Source organism: Bos taurus, chromosome 19, assembly GCF_002263795.3.
Source record: "Bos taurus isolate L1 Dominette 01449 registration number 42190680 breed Hereford chromosome 19, ARS-UCD2.0, whole genome shotgun sequence".
Classification (NCBI taxonomy): Eukaryota; Metazoa; Chordata; class Mammalia; order Artiodactyla; family Bovidae; genus Bos; species Bos taurus.
In genome coordinates this window covers 42,553,255-42,574,887 of record NC_037346.1, presented here as the reverse complement: position 1 = coordinate 42,574,887, position 21,633 = coordinate 42,553,255, and the positions used below count along the sequence as shown (strand labels likewise).

At 39.5% G+C, this 21,633-nt stretch overlaps 1 protein-coding gene and 1 long non-coding RNA gene across 2 annotated transcripts in view; one reads left to right on the top strand and one right to left on the bottom strand.

The window, feature by feature from the left end:
* The window catches only part of ATP6V0A1 (ATPase H+ transporting V0 subunit a1), a gene marked incomplete at its 5' end in the record, with an annotated part of 49,643 nt that extends 35,617 nt beyond the window's left edge, over positions 1–14,026 (bottom strand). Inside the window, 5 exon segments of the mRNA NM_174754.2 lie at positions 1,003–1,131; positions 2,113–2,210; positions 3,363–3,441; positions 11,851–12,014; positions 13,960–14,026. Of these exon segments, the coding sequence (NP_777179.1) occupies positions 1,003–1,131; positions 2,113–2,210; positions 3,363–3,441; positions 11,851–11,967 (423 nt within the window).
* Positions 14,027–14,102: 76 nt separating this feature from the next.
* LOC132343076 (uncharacterized) lies at positions 14,103–17,593 on the top strand. The gene is made up of 2 exons (XR_009491754.1): positions 14,103–15,195; positions 17,463–17,593. It is a non-coding gene; the product is annotated as an uncharacterized lncRNA (long non-coding RNA).
* Positions 17,594–21,633: the final 4,040 nt, after the last annotated feature.

Below are 21,633 nucleotides of genomic sequence, written 5' to 3'. Positions count from 1 at the left end.
TAATTTTTGTTGTTGAGCAAAGGAAATAAAGAACTTAATGGGGTGGTCTCCCTGGTGGTCCAGTGGTTAAGACTCTGCAGTGCTTCCAGTGCAGGAGGCATGGATTTGATCTTTGGTTGGGGAACATGCTGCAAGGCGTGGCTGAAAATTTTTTTTTTAAAAAAAGAACTTATGGGAAGGCATACTGAATAGTGACTGGGACAATCTATGAAATGTACGATGTTGCTAATCGGGTGGCAAAGACACCTATAAAATAGAAGAGTTACCCATATTTTAGGCCATCAGTAAAAGCATGTCCACTCCGGAAGCTAAGACTCCTCTCCAGCTTTAATTGGGAGAAGGAAGCCTTTTGAGAGCCTTGTTCCAAATCCCTGTGGTGGGGTCACTTCAGCAAGCTGTCCCCTGGCAACTGAGTCACCTACATTTTTAACCCAGGAACTTATTAACATTTTGCCCCTACAAGGTACTGAAGTTGAGTTTAGAGGAAAATCCAGGAATTTCAAACAAGAATCCTACCAATTTTCCATACAACATAAAAAACAGCTCTCAAATTAAGTGTGCTTGCCATCTGGAGTACTTAAAAATATGCTCAAAGGCTGACAAGCAACCATAGAGGATACAAGCTAAAATTTAATGACAAAAGGTTTGGAGATTAAATTTTTGTTTCAATTTCATGTATAACTTTTTCCTGTTGCTTCAACTTCAAGCATATACTTACCTTCATATGTAAAATTTCATCTATGTTTACACAACTACTTTAGGATTCCTTTCCTCATTTTGAGATGAAAAACTGCTGAAAATGCAAAAATATACAAAACCATGGCTGGCTGTGTACTGCATGGAAAATGGAACAGAATCTGACATTTCTTCAACTAAAACAGGGTGCAGAAATGGTATTGTTCCCAAACTAGCAAATTAAAATAATTATTGGAATAAAAATATGGCCCATTAGTGCTGGTGTAATATCAGCTGCTTAAATACTAAAAGAAACAGTAGTCTGACCTCATCAAAAAACTGTTGAGTTTTGCGAAGTATAAATTTTAATTCAGTTAGTTCTAGGAAATTTCTCTTCAGAGCTTCCTGGTTTGTGTTGATTTCCTTCAGTTCATTTTCAATCTTCTCAAAATTAGCCTATAGAAAAACAAAACAAACAAACAAACAATCAAACTATTAACTCACACTAAGCTCAAAATGCTTGCTCTAAAAAACAGATGAAATAATCCATCCCGCAGAATGCTGACCAGGCTGAATGTTCAAAGCTATCTTCATATCTACCCAGCAATACATCTGGCCCTGTGTATTCTTTGGTTCCATATCCACAGATTGTATAGTTAATCATAGTTATGCTTAGTTATGGTTAGTTAACCATAGGTCAAAAATATTTGGGGAGGAACATTTTCCAGAAAGTTCCAAAAAGCAAAACTTGAATCTGTTGCTCACTAGCAACTATTTTACCTATGATCTACTTTGTATTTACAATGATTAACATAGCATTTACATTGTATTAGGTATTATAAGTAATCCAGAGAGGATTTAGAGTATACGGGAGGATGAGCGTAGGTTATATGCAAATACTACAGCCATTTTATACAAGGGTCTTGAACACCAGCAGATTTTGATATTGAGGGAAGGGCTGGAACCAATCTTCCCTGGTTACTGCGGGATGACTGTACTGTGTTTTTACCAGGGTGGTTTTCTTTATAAAGGTTTTTTTTTTGCTTAAAATAGCCTCTTTTTGTCTATAGATTCTGTTATACACTTGGTTAAATCCCCCAGTGGACTTTAGATAAAATAATGATTGAAAAGTCTATCGAGATTTTATGAGATTCAGTTTATGAGATTATTAATAAATTACTAGTTAAATTAACATTAATCCAATAAATTTTCAACAAGCCAATAAACATTAGTGGCATGTGACAGTATTGGAGATATTAATACCACAGTGATTTTTATATCATAAAAAAGGAAATTCATTTTAATCCCGTCCACAAGAACCTTGCAATCAACAGAAAAGGACGGCAAGAATTATTCTACTTTCCATCTAGTTAGGAAAGTAATTTCTGCCCTGAAATATAAAGAAACTTTTCTGGCTTCCTCAGAAGAATTGTTTACCTCTAAGTCAATCATGTCCCGGGGGAAGGGCACCTCTGGGTTTTCACCAGTGTCCATAATTGGGATGTTAGCTTTCCTTATCTCTTTCTCAACAAATCCTAGAACGACAGAATCAAAACATTCATGTCTAGATCCACATGTCTGGAACTGCCAATATCTGAGGAAAAAAATAATAAGATCCCAAACCTGGCTAAGAAGAGCTTCATTCTAAGAAAGACACTCTTCATATAAAAGAAGCAGAACTTGTACCTCCTTTTCGCTTCACACCGCTCTTCCTCCTACCCCACATTCTCTAAAGCACAGTTCCTGCAAAGAGGTTTATCAGTCCACTACTGTCTTCTTTCCCTCTTCTGATCTTAACACTGGTTCTCATCTGTGTCAGCTCTCAACCCTGTGTGATGGCTCTGGTCACAGATATTGGTGCAGAGGAGAGCTAAAGTAGAGTGTTACTCAGTAGAATATTTGACCCTCAGCACACTAGTGAGACAACTCCAACCTACAAGGGTTTCGTTAAATTTGAAAATAGGTCAGCTCTGAGTTAAACAAGAAACAAAGCACAGAAAAAGCCCCAAAACACAGGAGAAAAGTGTGTTTTCAGGTGATAACTACTGACTTGTTTTTCAGCACAGAGACTAAATTCACCTAACTGAAAGTTGGCCTCATATAGCAGCAAGATCTTGGGTTTTGGAGGCAGACAACCTGGATTCAGACACTGATTCCATCGTGGCCACTTACATTCTTGGGCACGTCACTTAACCTCTCTGATCTTTAGCTTCCTCATTTACTTAAATAAGGAAACTGATACCCTGCTTGAAGGAATGCTGTGAGGAATGAACAAAATAAAGCGTATGAACACCCTAACTCTCAATAGTACCTCAATAAATGTTAGGTTCTTCCCGCATAAATAGACAATTTAAAGCTGGCTATGCTGCCATCTAAAATTGATGGTGTTCTAGGTCCTATCTCTCAGAATTCTACAGTGTAGCACTGACATAAAACTCTTATCATAAAAGAAAAACAAAAAACAGTATTTTCAGCTTGCAGCCTTGTCATCTCAAAGTTTCTATTAAGCACCACCGAGCCCAAATACCACACATCTACTTGTGCACAAGAAATTCATCTTCACATTAGACTGCAAGGTTTTTTCTCTCTTTTTCCTTTCATAGTATTTTCTTCCTTTATGAAGAGGACTCTAATTTAAGACAAAGGGGTCACTAGAGGAACATCAGACAAGACCAAAATGCACATACGAAGCTTTCGGTCCATTTCTTCACATCTTCTAACTTCATTCACAAATTTCCTCTGGAAAACGTTCACATCTGGATTTAACTGCAAAATAAGAACAGAATACCAAATACTGTATCCATTTCCTCTCTTTCATAAGCAACAGATCCTGTGAAGTGAAAACCTAGTTCTATGTCAATGTGTCAGTTCAGTTCAGGCGCTCAGTCGTGTCTGACTCTTCACAACCCCATGGACCACAGCACGCCAGGCCTCCCTGTCCATCACCAACTCCCAGAGTCTACTCAAACTCATGTCTATTGAGTCGGTGGTGCCATCCAACCATCTCATCCTCTGTCATCCCCTTCTCCTCCTGCATTCAATCTTTCCCAGGATCAGGGTCTTTTCCAATGAGTCAGCTCTTTGCATCAGGTGGCCAAAATATTGGCTAAAACAATGCTATTAAAAAACTTTCTACTGATCCACACAACCCGCTTTAGGACCAGTCACACCAAGGAAACGTAAAAACCCTTCTCTCACTGCTGCAGGCTTATTACTGGAATGGAGGCAAATATGACAAAACACAGTAGCACACAATGTTCATCTCAGGCCAGAAGGCTCAGTGAGCACAACCACCTCCCAAATATAGGCAATGGATATAATAGAAGCTTTGCCTGCTTTTCCTTCTCTCCTCCTTCTCAGTCAGTAGAGAGAGAAAGCAAACTTCTCTCAGTTTTCTGCCCAGGGTCTTCACCTTCTAGGTAACAGGCTTATTTATTCAATCATCCACCCATCACAAGTAATTTTCAAAACAATGCCACAAGATATTCTGGGAAACACAAACAGGAATAAAACAAATTCCTCCTCATTAAGAAGCTTGCAACCTAATAGGGAAGAAAGATGAATACAACCCATAAGATAGACTGTGATAAGTTCCATAAAAGAAAAATAAAGAACTAACAGTTACTCAACATTTCTGGAGCACCAAATATGCGCCAGACACTATTAGGCACTGGTATGAATACAAAGAGTAAGATATGTCCCAGGTTTGAAGAGCTATCAGCCCTACAGAAGAGACAGACAGAAACCAATCAATACAACTTTTGTGAAAATATTATTAAAGAGTAAGCAAAATGTTGTTGGCAGTTTCCTATAAACATTCACCTACCTACCTCATGACTGAACATTCTACCACTAGGCACCTGCTTAAGGAGAATGAAAACACGTTCACAGAAACTTGTTCAAGAATGTTCGTAAAGACTTCGCTGGCAGTCCAGTGATTAAGACGCCATGCTTCCACTGTAGCAAGGGGCATGGTTCGATTCCTAGTCAGGGAACTCAGGTCCCACATGCTGTGCAGTATAGCCAAAGAAAAAAAGAATGTTTACAGCAGCTTTATTCACAATACCCCCAAACTAGCAGTGATCCAAATATCCATTAACAACTGTACTGTAAGTCACTTTAGTCGTGTCCGACTCTGTGTGACCCCACAGATGGCAGCCCACTAGGCTCCCCCATCCCTGGGATTCTCAAGGCAAGAACACTGGAGTGGGTTGCTGTTTCCTTCTCCAGTGCATGAAAGTGAAAAGTGAAAGCGAAGTTGCTCAGTCGTGTCCGACTCTTAGCGACCCCATGAACTGCAGCCTACCAGGCGCCTCCGTCCATGGGATTTTCCAGGCAAGAGTACTGGAGTGGGGTGCCATTGCCTTCTCCGTCCACCAACATGAGGCTGGATAAAAGCACTGTGCTATGTTCATATCATGGAATAAAAAAGAATAAACTACAGAAATATATAAAATGAGATTAAATCTCAAGAACATGAAGTTGAATGAGTGAAAGAAGTTGGACATAAGAGTCTGGGTAATAAAAAAAAAAGAGTCTGTACTGTATCATTCATTTACATGAAGTTCAAGAACAGGCAAAACTAAACTATGATGGTAGAAATCAAAACAGTGGTTACCTACGGTGGGTATGGACTGACCAGAAGTGGGCAAGAGACAACCTTTTGGGCTGCTGGAAATATTCTGTATCTTGATTGGGGTGATGGTTATAAAGGTGTATACATTTACCAAAATCATCAACTTGTACTCCTAAGATCTTTGCATTTCATTGAATATAAAAGTTTACCTCCATAAAAAAAAAATGAGGGCAAAAAAAAAGGGGGGGGGGAACAGACACACACACAAGGAATAACTGATTCTATCTTGGGGGACAAGAGAAAAAATGCACAAAGGTAACACCTGAGCTGGCAATGAGGCAGAGTTCAACAAGCAGAAATAGAATGCAAGCAGAAAGACCATGACAAGTGACTCAGAGACATAAATCAATCATATTCTCAGAGAATGGGGGACATTTTCTACAGATCAAGATGAGGGAATGCAAGGAGCAGGATATGGAAGATTTTGTCCTCTGGGCAATAATATGGAATCAAATGATCTGATTTTTACTTTTTTTTTTTTTTAAAGATTTGTTGTTTTGAAGAATATTGTATGTGAAGAATGAACTGTAAGAGAGAGAAAGACTGGTAACAGAGAGACTAATAAGGAAATTATTGGTATTATGTATCACTCATCTCACATGCTAGTAAAGTAATGCTCAAAATTCTCCAAGCCAGGCTTCAGCAATATGTGAACTGTGAACTTCCTGATGTTCAAGCTGGTTTTAGAAAAGGCAGAGGAACCAGAGATCAAATTGCAAACATCCACTGGACCATGGAAAAAGCAAGAGAGTTCCAGAAAAACATCTATTTCTGCTTTATTGACTATGCAAAGCCTTTGACTGTGTGGATCACAATAAACTGTGGAAAATTCTGAAAGAGATGGGAATACCAGACCACCTGACCTGCCTCTTGAGAAATCTGTATGCAGGTCAGGAAGCAACAGTTAGAACTGGACATGGAACAACAGACTGGTTCCAAATAGGAAACGGAGTACGTCAAGGCTGTATATTATCACCCTGCTTATTGAACTTATATGCAGAGTACATCATGAGGAGAAGGCAATGGCACCCCACTCCAGTACTCTTGCCTGGAAAATCCCATGGATGGAGGAGCCTGGTAGGCTGCAGTCCATGGGGTCACTAAGAGTCGGACACGACTGAGCGACTTCACTTTCACTTTTCACTTTCATGCATTGGAGAAGGAAATGGCAGCCCACTCCAGTGTTCTTGCCTGGAGAATCCCATGGACAGAGGAGCCTGGTGGGCTGCCATCTATGGGGTCGCACAGAGTTGGACACGACTGAAGCGACTTAGCAGCAGCAGCAGCAGCAGCAGCAGAGTACATCATGAGAAATGCTGGACTGGAAGAAACACAAGCTGGAATCAAGATTGCTGGGAGAAATATCAATAACCTCAGATATGCAGATGACACCACCCTTATGGCAGAAAGTGAAGAGGAACTAAAAAGCCTCTTGATGAAAGTGAAAGTGGAGAGTGAAAAAGTTGGCTTAAAGCTCAACATTCAGAAAACGAAGATCATGGCATCCGGTCCCATCACTTCATGGCAAATAGATGGGGAAACAGTGGAAACAGTGTCAGACTTTATTTTGGGGGGCTCCAAAATCACTGAAGATGGTGACTGCAGCCATGAAATTAAAAGATGCTTACTCCTTCGAAGGAAACTTATGACCAACCTAGATAGCATATTCAAAAGCAGAGACATCACTTTGCCAACAAAGGTCCGTCTAGTCAAGGCTATGGTTTTTCCAGTGGTCATGTATGGATGTGAGAGTTGGACTGTGAAGAAGGCTGAGCGCCAAAGAATTGATGCTTTTGAACTGTGGTGTTGGAGAAGACTCTTGAGAGTCCCTTGGACTGCAAGGAGATCCAACCAGTCCATTCTGAAGGAGATCAGCCCTGGGATTTCTTTGGAAGGAATGATGCTAAAGCTGAAACTCCAGTACTTTGGCCACCTCATGTGAAGAGTTGACTCACTGGAAAAGACTCTGATGCTGGGAGGCATTGGGGGCAGGAGGAGAAGGGGACGACAGAGGATGACATGGCTGGATGGCATCACTGACTGGATGGACGTGAGTCTGAGTGAACTCCGGGAGTTGGTGATGGACAGGGAGGCCTGGCATGCTGTGATTCATGGGGTCGCAAAGAGTCGGACACGACTGAGCGACTGAACTGAAGGGCTGGAGGTGGGGCGTGGGGTTGGGAGGAAATGGGGAGGGACTCTTAATGTGTACAGGGTTTCTTCTTGAAAGTGTCCAAGATTCAGTGTGGTGATGGTTGTACAATTCTGTGACTACAATAAAAATCATTGAACTGTACACTTGAAATGGACAAATTGTATGGTATATGGATTGTATCTCAGTAAAGCTGTTAAAAAAAATTAGTAGGGAAAAAAGTGCCTATGTAATTCACCAAATTAACAGATTTAAAGGAGAAAAAAAAATTTTTTTAAGGTAATCTCAATAAACAAAAAGCATTTAGTAAAATTCCACAACCATTTGTGACAACTTCAGAAAAACCAGAAATGGAAAGGAATCTGCATAATCTAATAGAATTTTCCCCCAAATTAAGAATACACATCCTATTTAAACTATAAAAAATCTAAAAGATTACCCTTAAAGTTAGGAGCAAGACAAGCATACTATGTGATAGACACAAGGCATTCTGCTCTATTTCCTTATTAACAAAATTCCCAATTTTGTTCAGGCAGTAGCAGATCAGTTGGAAAAAAAAAACAACAACCACATTTCCCAAACTCCCTTGCAGCTAGATTACACCGTAATTTTGGCCAATGAATAATTAGCAAAGTCTGATGAGGATTTCTGGGAAAATTGTTTTCCTCCATATGTAAGTACTTCCCCTTCCTCCTTGCACTTCCTTCTTCCTGCCTAGAATATGGATGAAATGCTGTGAGTTGTGGTGATTATCTGTAAAGACAAAAGCCAAGTGCTCAAGGATATTCAAACAAATACAAAGTGATCTTAGGACGCTGATGACAGTGGGAAGCTGGGCTTCATGTTACATGAGAAAAGTATACCCCTATCATTTGGGTTTTTAGTTACATACAGCTGAACACAATCCTAACTATTATCAGCTTGGTCTTATACTTTATCAACATGTTACTGAAGGTAAAATAAGAAGAAAAAAAAGAAAAAGGGTTTGAAGGAGACAGCTCACTCTGACAGTACAGTAAAAAAAAGACTGTATCAACTGCAGCAAAATATTAACAGCTAATGAATCTACACCAGAGTATTCAGGCTTGAAATTTTTCAAGATAAAAATTTTGGAAAAAAAGAAAATACTAATAACAAAAAAAGAAAAGTAAACTTTACATATGTGACAAACTATACCATCAACAGAGGGAAAAGGCAAGCCACAGCCTAGAAGTTACCAGTAGAGGATTAGAAAAAGATTAGCTTCCAGAGTACAAGGAGAACTTAAAAAAAAATCCTACACGTCAGTGAGCAAGCAAACTCAACAGAAAAATAGGCAGATAATATGGACAGACATTCATGGAAAATGAAACTCATTATGTTCAATAAACAAATAATAAGATATTAAATACACTAGTCTAAAAGGTACAAATTAAAACAGTAAGATACCACTTCATAACCATCACATGGGCAAATTTCTTTCTGTCTGAGCACAGAGGTGTTGGCACAATTGTGGAACAAAAGAAACTCTTCAGCCAGTGATGGGAGTGTGAATAGGTACATTCACCATGAAGTATGGACTCTGACTACATCTAACAGGGACACACACGATGTTCAGCAATGCCCCTCCTGGTTATAATCCCTGGAGTAGCAGCAGGTCCATGAGAGCAATACCATTTTCATGCAACACTAAGACATTATTTGCCCTTTTCATTCTTATCCTCTCATGAGTCTGCAGTGAAATTTCCCAGAGGCTCATAAGATACGTCACGGCAGACTGCAGAAACAAGTAAGAATCAGGCTGTCTTCTACTAATTCAGACTCTAAAAGATTTTCAAAAGTGTAAAAGCCATACCCTTCTTCTCAAAATTATTCTTCTTTGTTTTGGAAAATAGTTATTTTTCATAAAAAAGTTATGGTAACATGTAGTGGGCTTATTATAATTTTAAAATGATTTAATAAATAAATACTTCAAACATTTCTCAGTGTTAATTTCCAGTACAATAATATCAATAACTGTAACTCACATAAAAACCCTCTAGGGTCCTCAATAATTTTTTAAGAGTGTAAAGAGGTCCTCAGACCAAAAAGTTTGAGAACCACTGCCCTGAAGAAACTATCACATATGTATACCATGATATATACATAATATATACAGAGAAGAAACTATCACATATGTATACCACAATATATATATAATATATATATATATATATGAATCTTCACTACCACTCTAGAGCAAACAACTGCAATCAACCAAAATGTTCATCAGAAGGAAAAAATGCTAAACTGTATACTCTTACAATAATTATACAGCAATTTAACCCATACAGGTTGATACTACCTGTATCAACATGGTTAACTCTCACAATGTTAAATTTAAAAACGACTTGCTAGAGGATATATACAATATGAAACCATGTACATAGTTTTAAAACATACAAAATTATACTATATATTATTATTTAGTGATACATACATACACACACAGCAAAAATGGGGGAAAAACACAAAGGAATGACAAAAGCAAAGATCACTGTAGAAATCACCTTTGTAGGGGAGGAGAGAGAAATGAATGGCACGGAAGAAAGCTACACAGGCATTTTTCAATTATTTGTGAGTAGTTCTCTTAATTAGATAATAGAAACATAGTTACAGGCGTAACTCATTTTACTGTATTTCACACTACTGCGCTTTGCAGATACTCCATTGTTTTACAAATTGAAGGTCTGGGGCATCCTTGCTTCGACGAAGGTTGGTTGATCACTGCCATTTTTCAATAGCATTTGCTCACTTTCTGTCTCTGTCACATTTTGGTAATTTTCCCAGCATTTCAAACTTTTTCATTATTGTATCTGTTATGGTGATCAGTAACCTTCTGAATGCAGAAAGATTACTTGTTGAAGGCTCAGATGATGGTTAGCATTTTCTAGCAACAAAGTATTTTTAAATTAATGTACGTACTTCTTTTTAGACATAATGCTATTGCACACTTAATAGACTTTAGTGTAATCTACAGTCTACGGTATAAACATAACTTTTTCTTTCGGCCACGCCACTAGCTTGCAGGATCTCAATCTTCCAACCAAGGACTGAACATATGCCCTCAGCAGTGAAATGGAGGAGTCCTAAACACTAGATTATCAGGGAATTCCCAACATAACTTTTAAATGTACTGGGAAACCAAAACATTTGTGTAACTCAATTTATTGAGATACTTTATTGTAGTGGTCTGGAACTAAAATAAATATTCACCTTATTAATCCCTATTAATTTTTTTTATGATTGACATAAAAGTTAAGAACACTGAATACACACAATGGTGTTAGGTAGGGAGACACCATAGGATGAAATAAAGGATGCAAATTAAGGATGAGTTAGGTTTGATTTAGCCTTCAAGTCTAAAAAACTGGAAGAATATTGATGCATTAGCTGAGTTAGGAGAACATTTGAAGAAAGGTAATATAAGAGGGTTCAAAGAGAAAAAGGAATGAGACCTTGTCACTGGATTATATCTATGCAATTTCAGCTCAGACTGAGAATTTCCAGAAAGCTTGCCAATTCCAGGAAGTCAAAACTGATTAATTCCACTGCTTTCTGACCACTCCTCTTTCATCTATCCATTCATTCCAACAAATATTGATTATCTTATATGTGGGCACTAAGGATATAACAGTGAATGTCCCTATCTTCCTCGTGCTAAGATCACTGCACAAGAGACATTCTTTAATCAGTCACTCACACCGATAACAGAAAATCAAGACTCTGACGAATGCTATAAACAAGAGGTACATGGAGCTTTGAGACTGCATAACAAGGAACTGTTAACTGCCCCCTCCTTTCAGCACCGTAGATTTGCCTTCCTGATCAGATTGTAAGCCTCATAGTATACTTTTTTTTTTTAATACTTAGATTATCCACTTTCTTTTGCTATCTCCTCCAAAGTGCCTAGCTTCAAAACAGTGAGTATTCAGTATACCCTTATGCACTATATATCTGTAACTGGATGCTTCAGATTTTGTAATAAATACATCCTATTGTACGCAGAGCTATGACACTTTTTAAAAATACCCTACTATGGGTGTTAAGGAGCCCAAAAGTGAAGTTCGAGCCTTGAACTTTTGAAGGCTGAGGATGGAGGCTGTCCTCCATCTGCATTTCAAGCAATTATGCTGAGAATGCTTCAGATTATCCTCCACAAGGTACGCTAGTAAAAGTGTGGAAGGATCAGCACAAATCACTTTCACCTGTGCAAAGACAACTTGAAATGTACACTCTTCTAGTAGTAAGCCAGTACTATAATGTTATTTTTGCAAATAAAAAGCAAAACATCTGTCACGAGGCAATTGGCCATAACAAGAAAAATAAAGTTCAGTGATAATCAAGAAGCGGTGCCATAACTACTTACATCACGAAACTGAACCTTTCCAAGTTCACCTAATTCACTGACACAACAATAAGCAGCTTCTGACTGTAGAAAAAGCTGGGCCAGTGTCATCTCTTCACTCCGGAAAAGCTCCCCCATGGTGGCAGAAAGGACCGGTCAGCTGAGTACCGGGATTTCTCTGCAACCTAAAACAAAAAGAGAAAATTACATGAACTTGGAACTACCAAGAGGACTGAAAGCAAACACCCCAGGAGGCCTCTTCCACATTGTATTTCATTTCTCCCACTCCATGCTGACAGATCTTTATTAACTGTTTTGAGAGCTTAGAAAGACAGAAAGAAGAAATAGCAAAGGCTGTTACTGAATCCTCTTATGAAGAATGCCTGATGAACAGTCACTTCCTTTGCAGTCAACATCAGGATCAAATGACAATAATGTGGGACATCTCAATACATAAGAATGTATTCAGATTAAAAACAGGAACTGGGAATCCGAAACAGTTCTTTAAATACCCTGGACACAGTATTATAAGGTAGTGACATTCACAGAGATCTTTTTTTGTTTTTGCCTGTGTCAGGAAACAATCAGAAGAGACTTCAATTACCCTCTCAAAAAGGATGTCTCTGTTGAGATTAGTTTTCTATCCTCTACTGCCAATTTCTAACAGCCAAAGTCCCAGCACTGCCCTCAAGGTACAGCTACCTTAAAGGATTTACCTTTTCCCTCAAGGTACAGCTACCTTAAAGGATTTACCTTTTCAAACCCCTCACAAAACACCATTTTCTCCCCAAAGAATCTAAACACATAAGTGTTAACTTCTACATACACACACACAGAAACAGCTTACACATTATGCCCAACCTCAAGTCAAACATGATGGGAACACATGAAATGACAAAGCAATTTTATCGTCAGAGAATAAGCTTTCAACCTCCGCAGCTTTCTGTTTTTTATCCCCACCTTCAAGATTAACTACGTTCTTCCATCTGTTAAAGCTTCTCATGAATGAGCCAGTAAAGATATCCTTCTGGGGCGGTCTTACCGTTACCGGGTAGGAAAGACAATTGGCGCTATCAGTGGTCCTGAAACTGTAATTATTTATTCTCAGTCGGCTACTGTAAGGCACGGACTGTACAGTATCTAAACTCAACAAAATGCACGTTATTTCTGGTATCATGAGGGCATTCCTAACGATAGGCAAAACTGGCATCAAAGGAAGAGCTATTTCTCCGGAAGCCTGGGAGACATTTTGAGAAATCTGAATGACAAAACCTTTGTGCATTTGGCATTCAAGGTAGCAAAACAACACATTTAGATAGAAACAAGAATTTCTCAAGAGATTATGTAGCTTGACTTTGAGACTGCCTACACCTGACTCATCCAAAACAGCTGTTAACAGTCCCCACTCCACCTCCCAACACGAATAGATTCCACAACCTCTAAGCACATAAAATTATGCCAGATCAGCATAGTTCAGAGGCTGCCGATAATGACAACCTCCAATGAGTTGCCTCCCTGTTTCTGCTCTTTAATGATTACAAGTCTCCCTAGAACATCTCTGTCCCACTGGAGCCAAATCGAAAAATAAAAAGGCCATAGCGATCCGGGGGTGTTGGGAGGGTCACAAAGCAAAATAGGAAGAAACAGTAATCCTGCACAAGAGGAGTCCAAATAAAGAGCTCCCGAGCCTTCCTGCCTCACAACTGCCATCCAGCCCTCGTCTCCCTTAACGAGGTATTCAAGTTCACCTGCCTCATTTCCTGTCTATCCAGTGAGAAGCAAGAATTCCCCGGGCCCAGGCACACCTACCTCCTGGAATGGGGAATAAAGGGGAGAACCCTCAAATGGGAGTCCCTCTAAGAAGACCTCCAATTCTTCTGTATTCCCAATAACCTTCAGTTTTTCCACCTTCCACGTAAATGGGAGAAGGGATCGGGGCCTCAAAAAGAGAGTGAACCTCCTGTTCCTCTGCCTACAGGAGGGGTACCCGAGGAGGGGTGAACCCCCATTTCCTCTCAGAGACTTGAAGCCCTTGCTAATTCCTTTGACAACCGAGGGGGCCGTTAGAAGGGCTTGTTTTGCCCCTCAAAGGCCGCTCCCGGCCGCGTTGTACCCACAGCTCCCGCTCACCTCCAGCTGGGCGCCGCCGCCAAGGCAGCTGCGGCAAACCAAGCCCGCAGCCTCCGCAGCTCCTGGCAGCCGCACCTCGACGTGCGTGCGTCCGCAAAGCCCCGCCTCCGCGCCGCCGCCGGCCACCGCCCCCACGATGACCTCATTGCCATTGGCCAATGGGGTGCGGCCTCAGCCGGAGGCCGCATTGCGGAGTCGCGGGGGCGTGGGCGAAACCCTGCGTGCTGACGCCATCTTGTTCCCTCAGCCGCGGTTGCGGGCTGGGGACGGCCGGCTGTGGCGCAGGTGCTGGCGGCCTTAAGTCATTGAGCTCTTCAGAATCCGTGTTCCCTAATAAGTTTCCTTGAAGCCAGGCTGTCTGCTTTTTTTATTTTCATATCCAAGGAATTAATTCACAACTTTTTCCTCTTCTAGGGAAATAGCATGAAGGGGAGAAATTATGAAGTAAGTTGCGAGCTGCAGGGAAGCTTTAAAGGGCTTCCAGCCAGTCTCCTCTGTACGCACACACATCTTTTCCCCTTGTTTTACAGAGGAGAAAATTTGATTCCTGGAGTGGGGAGAGACTTGCTAAAGGTGCTAGATCCTATGGTCTAGGCTTGAGCAGGGGGCTCTTTAGTTTAAGTACGGAGAAACCTCTCTTTGTAAAGGTAATTGTTTCAGTCCCTCCAGCAACTATCCAAGGTCTGTTTTTCTCCAATTAACAGTGGGAGAAACCTTATTAGGCCATGTGTTGTGAAAGTTAATTTTGAATCTTCTTTGCATACTTGTGCTCCCACTTGATCGCTTAAAGGTTTTATCTTCCTCAAAATCTGTAGAAGAATAACCTAAGGTTTTAAAACCGTGTTAAGTGATGCCTACCCATTATTTATTTAAAAACAACAACAACAACAACCCCACCATTATCGATTGATGTCGGTTCCCTTTTCTTGCCGTACTTGTAAGGAAGAGTTGGGATCTCAAATCGTTTGTCAAAACCAGAACTGTATCAGGAAAAACTCAGAAAACCGGTTATTCATACTTCGTGGGTGGTGGACCATATTAGGATTCAAATTTAATGACGGATTGACATCTACCTGGCAAAACATCATCAATCTTGCTTTACCAGCCTAAAGGAAATAAGGGCAAAACGGACACTTAATTTGCATTTTCCATGTCACAGTATGAATGAAGACAGGATTTCATTTCGATTTTGTTGAGAAGTAGCACCTTGGAGAGCCCCAGAACCTCATTTTCCTGGTGAGCTTAGTTCTCCCTAGCTCTCTCACCTTAACCGGAAAGGCGGATAAGGACCCACATTTGAATGCCTGCCAAGTTTTAGAAAACTATTACACAATGACTGTTATTTCCTTCCTTTGAGACTTAAAAAAAATTTTTTTTAAACCTCAGGGTCAGCTGTTTGCTAACCACAAATTTTCATTCTCTTACCTTTAAGACAGCCTTTCATCTGCTCTCATCTCGGTTGTCTTGAATTCTCTTTTCTCATGGCTTTCTTGGAAGTATATTCTCTCAGAGCTCCTTTTCTGTTTCATCTCCTGCCATCAGTCTTTCTCCAGTGTTCTGTTTCTTTTCCCTACCTGCTCTCTTCCTTAGAAGTCTTGCCTAATGTCAGGCTTAAATGTCTATATATAGGACTCATACCTATTATACCCTCCACCTCCTTCCTCCAAGGCTCTCACTGAATAAAAACTGTCTCTTCCTCTGAGATCCTTAATCCTGCTAATGGCATCGTTATTTTCCTAGTTACCAGAACTCCAAGCTTAAATCATCCTGGGTTTCTTCCTGACCAGGGATGATGGAACCGTGGCCCCTAGCAGTGAAAGCACAGAGTCCTAACCACTGGACTACCAGGGGATTCCCTTAGGCCATCCTTAATTCTATTCGTTTTCCTCTCATTCTTAATTTAGTCAGCTATCATGTCATTCTCATTGTATAACCTGCATTTATATCTTGTCTCTACCCCTTGATCCTTTTTATTTTCATTGCTGATAACTTAGATAACCTTTGCATCTGTCAAATAACTGAAACAGTAGTCTATGGGAGGCACATGGTATAGTGTAGCAGAAGACCCCAGGCTTTTGTATTGTCCAAATTAGGCTTGAATCTCAATTCCTCCAGTTATTCCATCTGATGTCAAATGCAAGAAGAGCCAGTCTCAGCTCTCACAGTTAGTTACAAGATGTGGGAACTTGAGCAAGTGTGAACTGAACTTCATGTTCCTCACTGGAACTCTAATGGGGCTTTTCTATTTCTCTTATAAACACAGTACTTTCTACCTGGACTTTTCTCCCCTAGTTATGAGCCTACTCATTCAGTAGTAAAGTACCATTTCTTGAATGAATGGGTGAATGGGTAGTTGATTCTGAAAGACCTCCTAATGAAAACCTGCTATCACCAAAAGAACACAGGTATAAAGGGAAAGGAATATGGAACATAAGGAACACCCTGCCTTTTCTCTGTCCCCTTCATTTTATGGACTTCATTATCTGTTGGGGTAGAGAGCTCAGGCCAGATGCTTGTATTCTTGTAATAGAGATATGAGGGGAAGGTTCCAAGCAGAAGCTAGAATCAGGAAATGTGTGTGGAGTCAGTGAAAACTTTGCAGAGTCATCAAGTTCAGTACAGTAACAGTGCTGATACTTGTATTCCATGTATAGTTCCCAAAGTTATTCTACTTCAGAACATTCTATGAGGAAAATGCTGTTTTAAGTTCAATGATGAGTACTTTAATAAATAGCTTTCAGTCATCAAAAATTCATCATTCCTTCAGCAAACATCTATTAAGTGCATGCTTTATACCAAGCATAATGTTAGCAACGCAAAGAGGAAGAAGGGGCTCACAGTCTAACAGACAAACAACTAACATATACTATATAGCAACGATTGAAGTAGTCTTTGTAAGCCCAGAGAAAACTCACTAATCCTGTTTACCAATGGGGGAGGCTTTAAGAAGACACAGCATTTGAGATGGGTATTAAAGGATAAATAGAAGTTTGTTTGGAGGAGAAGGCAAAGACTAGTAGAACAGAAATAGCACTACTATCAAACTAAATTCAGATTTTGTTTTCATCACAATAAGTAAATACATCAACTTAGCCCAAAACTAAGATATTTTGATCCAGAATAAGCATGCATTTACATTGATTTTATCTAGAGTTAACTTGTATGCCTCTCTAAGAAAGGAAGAAATTGTACTTGCAACTTTCTGTAACTTGAACAAGCACAGCATATATCCAACAAGATCCAATATAAACGGTCTATCACTACACAGCCCTAGAAGACATGAGCCATTCCATATGAGCCATAGCCAGTAATGCATTTCTGGATGTCTAAACTGAGTTATTATTTCTTGGCATCTGTGGAAATGTCTATGCAATAGTTATAACACTTAGTTCTACTAGCAAGATGACAGACCAGAGTCAGTGATCAAATTTAAAAGAATTATCATTGTACTGGAGTAAGTAAAATAAATAATTTTTTCTCCTTTTTCCTTCTTCTTTTTTTAGTTTGAATGAATGCACAACAATTTTCTGAATTTCCACCAGTGAAAGGTCAGCTCCTGTTTGCTTACCCAACGTAGGTCCTAGATGGGACCTTGAGGAGGGTATTAAAGTTAAACCAAATGTTTTGAAATTCATATTTGCTGAAGTATTTCTCTTTGCCATATGCTTCCTGTATTAATTTCCTAGAACTGCCATACAAATGACCACAAACCGGGTGGCCTAACACAACAGAAATTTACTCTCTCATAGTTCTGGAGAACAGCAGTCTGAAATCAGGGTATCCACCGGGGCACAGTATTTCAAAAGGCTCTAAGAAAGAATCCTTTATTCCCTCTACCCAGCTCCTGGTGGTTGCCCATAATCCTTGGTGTTCCTTGCCTTGGGAAGGCAGCATCAGCCCAGTTGCTGCCTTCATCTTCACATGGCGTTCCACCTTTTGGGTGTCTGGACATGCATCCACATTTCCCTCTTCTGATAAGGTCACTAGTCAGTGGATCAGGGCCCACCTTAATCCAGTATGACTCTTAACTTGGCCACATCTACAAATACTCTGCTTCCAAGTAAGGACATATTCACCAGCTCCAGGTAGACATAAATTTGGGAGGAGCACTGCTCACCCCAGTGCACTTGCCTTACCAGTTTTGAGGAGGAAATTTTGCTCTGTGTGATAGTGCAAGCAGCTGGCAGCTAAAATTTTGATTCAAAAGTTCATTCTGCTTGCCGGCACTCTTTGAGGTGATAGTATCACAGTGTAATGATTATATATATATAGTCAAATAATTTTTTCCCTTTTATGTAAAAATGAACTCTAGGGACTTTTCTGATGGTTCAGTGACTAAGACTCCATGCTTCCAATGCAGGGGGCCCAGGTTCAATTCCTGGTCAGGGAACTAGATCCTGCATGCCGCAGCTAAGAGTTTGTGTACTGCGACTAAGAGCCATCACAACCTAATAAATAAATAATATTAAAGAAAATGAACTCTAATCCTAAACTATTCTACCAAACATCTGATTTGAGTGTTGGATGAAAGATTTCTCCTGCCACAATCTTTAAGTAACCTGTCATGACCTTGACCATTGTTCTTGAAATATTGATTAGCAGTTTGTTTCCATAGAAACATGTACTTACTTTTGTCGTTGCACTCTGAGTTCCTTAAGATAAGCTTCTTGCAAATTCCTTGGTGGCCCAGCGGTTAGGACTCTGCGCCTTCACTGCCCAGTGTGCAGGTTTGATCCCTAGTCAGAAAACTAGGATCTCGAAAGCTGCACAGTATGGCCAAGATACAAAAACAAAGAAAAAAACACTCTATTATTTGCAAAGTTCATCAATGTTTCAGATAAAAGTTTTTAAGTAAACATATATTCATAATAGATCTTGAGTTTCCCTTTGAAACTCAGGGAATGTCCACGTCCTTTAGCTCTGGTAATGATACATCCATGAGGGGATACGAATGATCTAAGGCATGTGACATTTTATGCAACGCTTAAGACTCTTGTGACCAACACATGAGGCAAGAAGCCTCTTAACTTGTGTGAGTGAAGAATGCCATGGAAAGAGGCTTCTTAAAGAAATAAAACCGAGAAAACTGGAGATGAAAAGGAGGGAAAGGATTGAGTGACATAGAGCAGAGAAACCTCTCTGTGAAATTAGACCGGAAGTATTTGCCCAGGTAAACAAGAAACAAGTTCAAGATTTCTGAAGTGGAAAACCTGGCAAATGTTTCTGTATTGAGTTTCTAGTGACTTAGAGAAAGGAGGTGAGATCTGTAGTAAAGAAACACATGGCGAAAATTCAAGTAAATTTATTGAATCTGATTGATTTAATGGTCAAGGGATAGATTCACCCTAAACTGTTGTATGTCTACTGCTTAACTTGGTGCCTGGCATTCAATAGACAACTCATATGTTTGAAAGAAAGCAAGCAAAACTGGGAATTCAGTTTAACTTGTGACAAACTGGTAAAGGTTATTTGCAATCACGCGCTTACTTAAGGCTGGAAATTTCTGTACTTTACACTGGAGTTGTTTTTATGCTATAAAAAGTTACCAAGCTTTTGTGGTGTTTTTAAGGAGGGAGAATGGTGGGGAAGAGAGCCTGCAGGAAACTTGTAGAGAAAATAAATAAGGGTGCTGTCTTCAGAGGATAAATTTTTTTTTAGGAGAAGCAGAAAGTTATCCAAAAGGGAACCTTCAGATGGATATTGCCTTGAGCTGTATTTTCATTACAAATTTCCTTTTGCTTAGAGAGTCTGAATACAAATGAACAATTAGTTTTGTTTAAAAAAAGGATACTTTGGGCCCTTACATTTTTCTGGCAACATGAATAGCTATTGACAAGACTGCGTTTGAGTAAAATCTGTGAGGGAAGTGAATTTTAGGAGCTTTCCAGTCAGCTTCTATATTCCTCTCTTCTATTATTTCATTCAGTACAAGGTTTTGTGCTCGATATGATTCAGGCCTACATATAGAAAATAGGACAGGAATTCCCTGGTGGTCCAGTGATTAACACTCCATGCTCACAGTGCCGAGGGCCTGAGTTCAATCCCTGGTTGGAGAACTAAGATCCTGAAGAAAAAAAAAAAAGAAGAAGAAGAAAAAGAAAGAAAATTGGACAAGGGTCCTATCCCGAAGGAGCACAGAATCTACAATACAATAAGGATTTTTATTAGTAATATATAGGTAGTACTATGGATTCACTGATAAAGGCATCACTAACCATGCTTTGAAATCTTTACAGAGGGGATGAAATTTGAGTTGTCTTAAAGAATGAACAAGTGTTGTCTGTGAGTAGACTATGAACCTGTTGGTTTTCTGCCTACACTGGGAATGATTCTAGCACTTCTCTGCAAATTGTTTCTTTCAAGACTGAGTTGAAGATCAATCTTTTAATGACAGTGCTACATATGAAATTGTATGAGAGATCACTAAAGTTGCACTCAGAATGAGAATAACAGTTGCTTTAAATATGTTTATTAAGCAACAAAGAATTAAGGTAAGTTAAATAAGCATAAAATTGACATTTTTCCTTCCAGTTTTGTTGAGATAAAATTGACATACAGCACTGTATAAGTTTAAGGTATTGTTGTTGTTTAGTCACCAAGTCACGTCAGATTCTTTTGCAACCCCACGGACTGTAGCCCACCAGTCTCCTCTGTCCATTCTGTCCTGGATTTCCCAGGCAAGAATACTGGAGTGGGTTGCCATTTCCTTCTCCAGGGAATCTTCCCAACCCAGGTGGGGAAGGTGAACTGGCAGGTAGATTCTTTAAGATACACAGTATAATGATTTGTCTTACATACATCATGAAATGATGGTCACAATAACTTTAGTGAACATCTCATATAGATACAAAATTAAAGAAATTAAAAAAATTTTTTTCCTTGTGATGAGAACTCAGAATTTACTTTCAAGAACTTTTATACATAACATTTATCTTTTAACTGGAAGTTTGTACTTTTGACTGTCTTCGTCCAATTTCCCCTCTCTCCATTTTCCACTTCGGGTAACTGTGAATTATTTTTGTGGTTCTATAAGTTTGTTTGTTTTTGAAGTATAACTATGTTAGTTCCTGTTACACAACATAATAGTTTGATAGTTTACTGTATTTTGAAATGATCACCATGATAAGTCTAGTTACAATGTGTCACCACAGAAAGATAGCACATCATTGTTGACTATATTCCCCACACTACATTTCACACCCGTGACTCATTTATTTTGCAGCCCAGAGTTTGTACCTCTTAATCTCCCTCACCTTTTTCTTTCCTCCCCACAGCCTCCTCTCCACTGGAAACCACCTGTTTGTTCTCTGTATCTATGACTGTTTCTGTTTTATTATGTTTGCTCATTTGTTTTATTTTTGGATTACACATATCAATGAAATAGTACAGCATTTGTCTTTATCTGAAGTTATTTCACTTAGCATAATACCTTCTAGGGCCTTCCGTGTTGTGTCAAACTGGCAAGGTTACATTCTTTTTTATGGCTGATATATATATATATATATTATATGCATATATATGTAATATATCATTGTAGCTCAGCTGGTAAAGAATCTGCCTGCAATGCAGGAGACCTTGATTCGATTCCTGGGTCAGGAAGATCCCCTGGAAAAGGGATAGGCTACCCACTCCAGTATTCTTGGGCTTCCCTGGTGGCTCAGACAGTAAAGAATC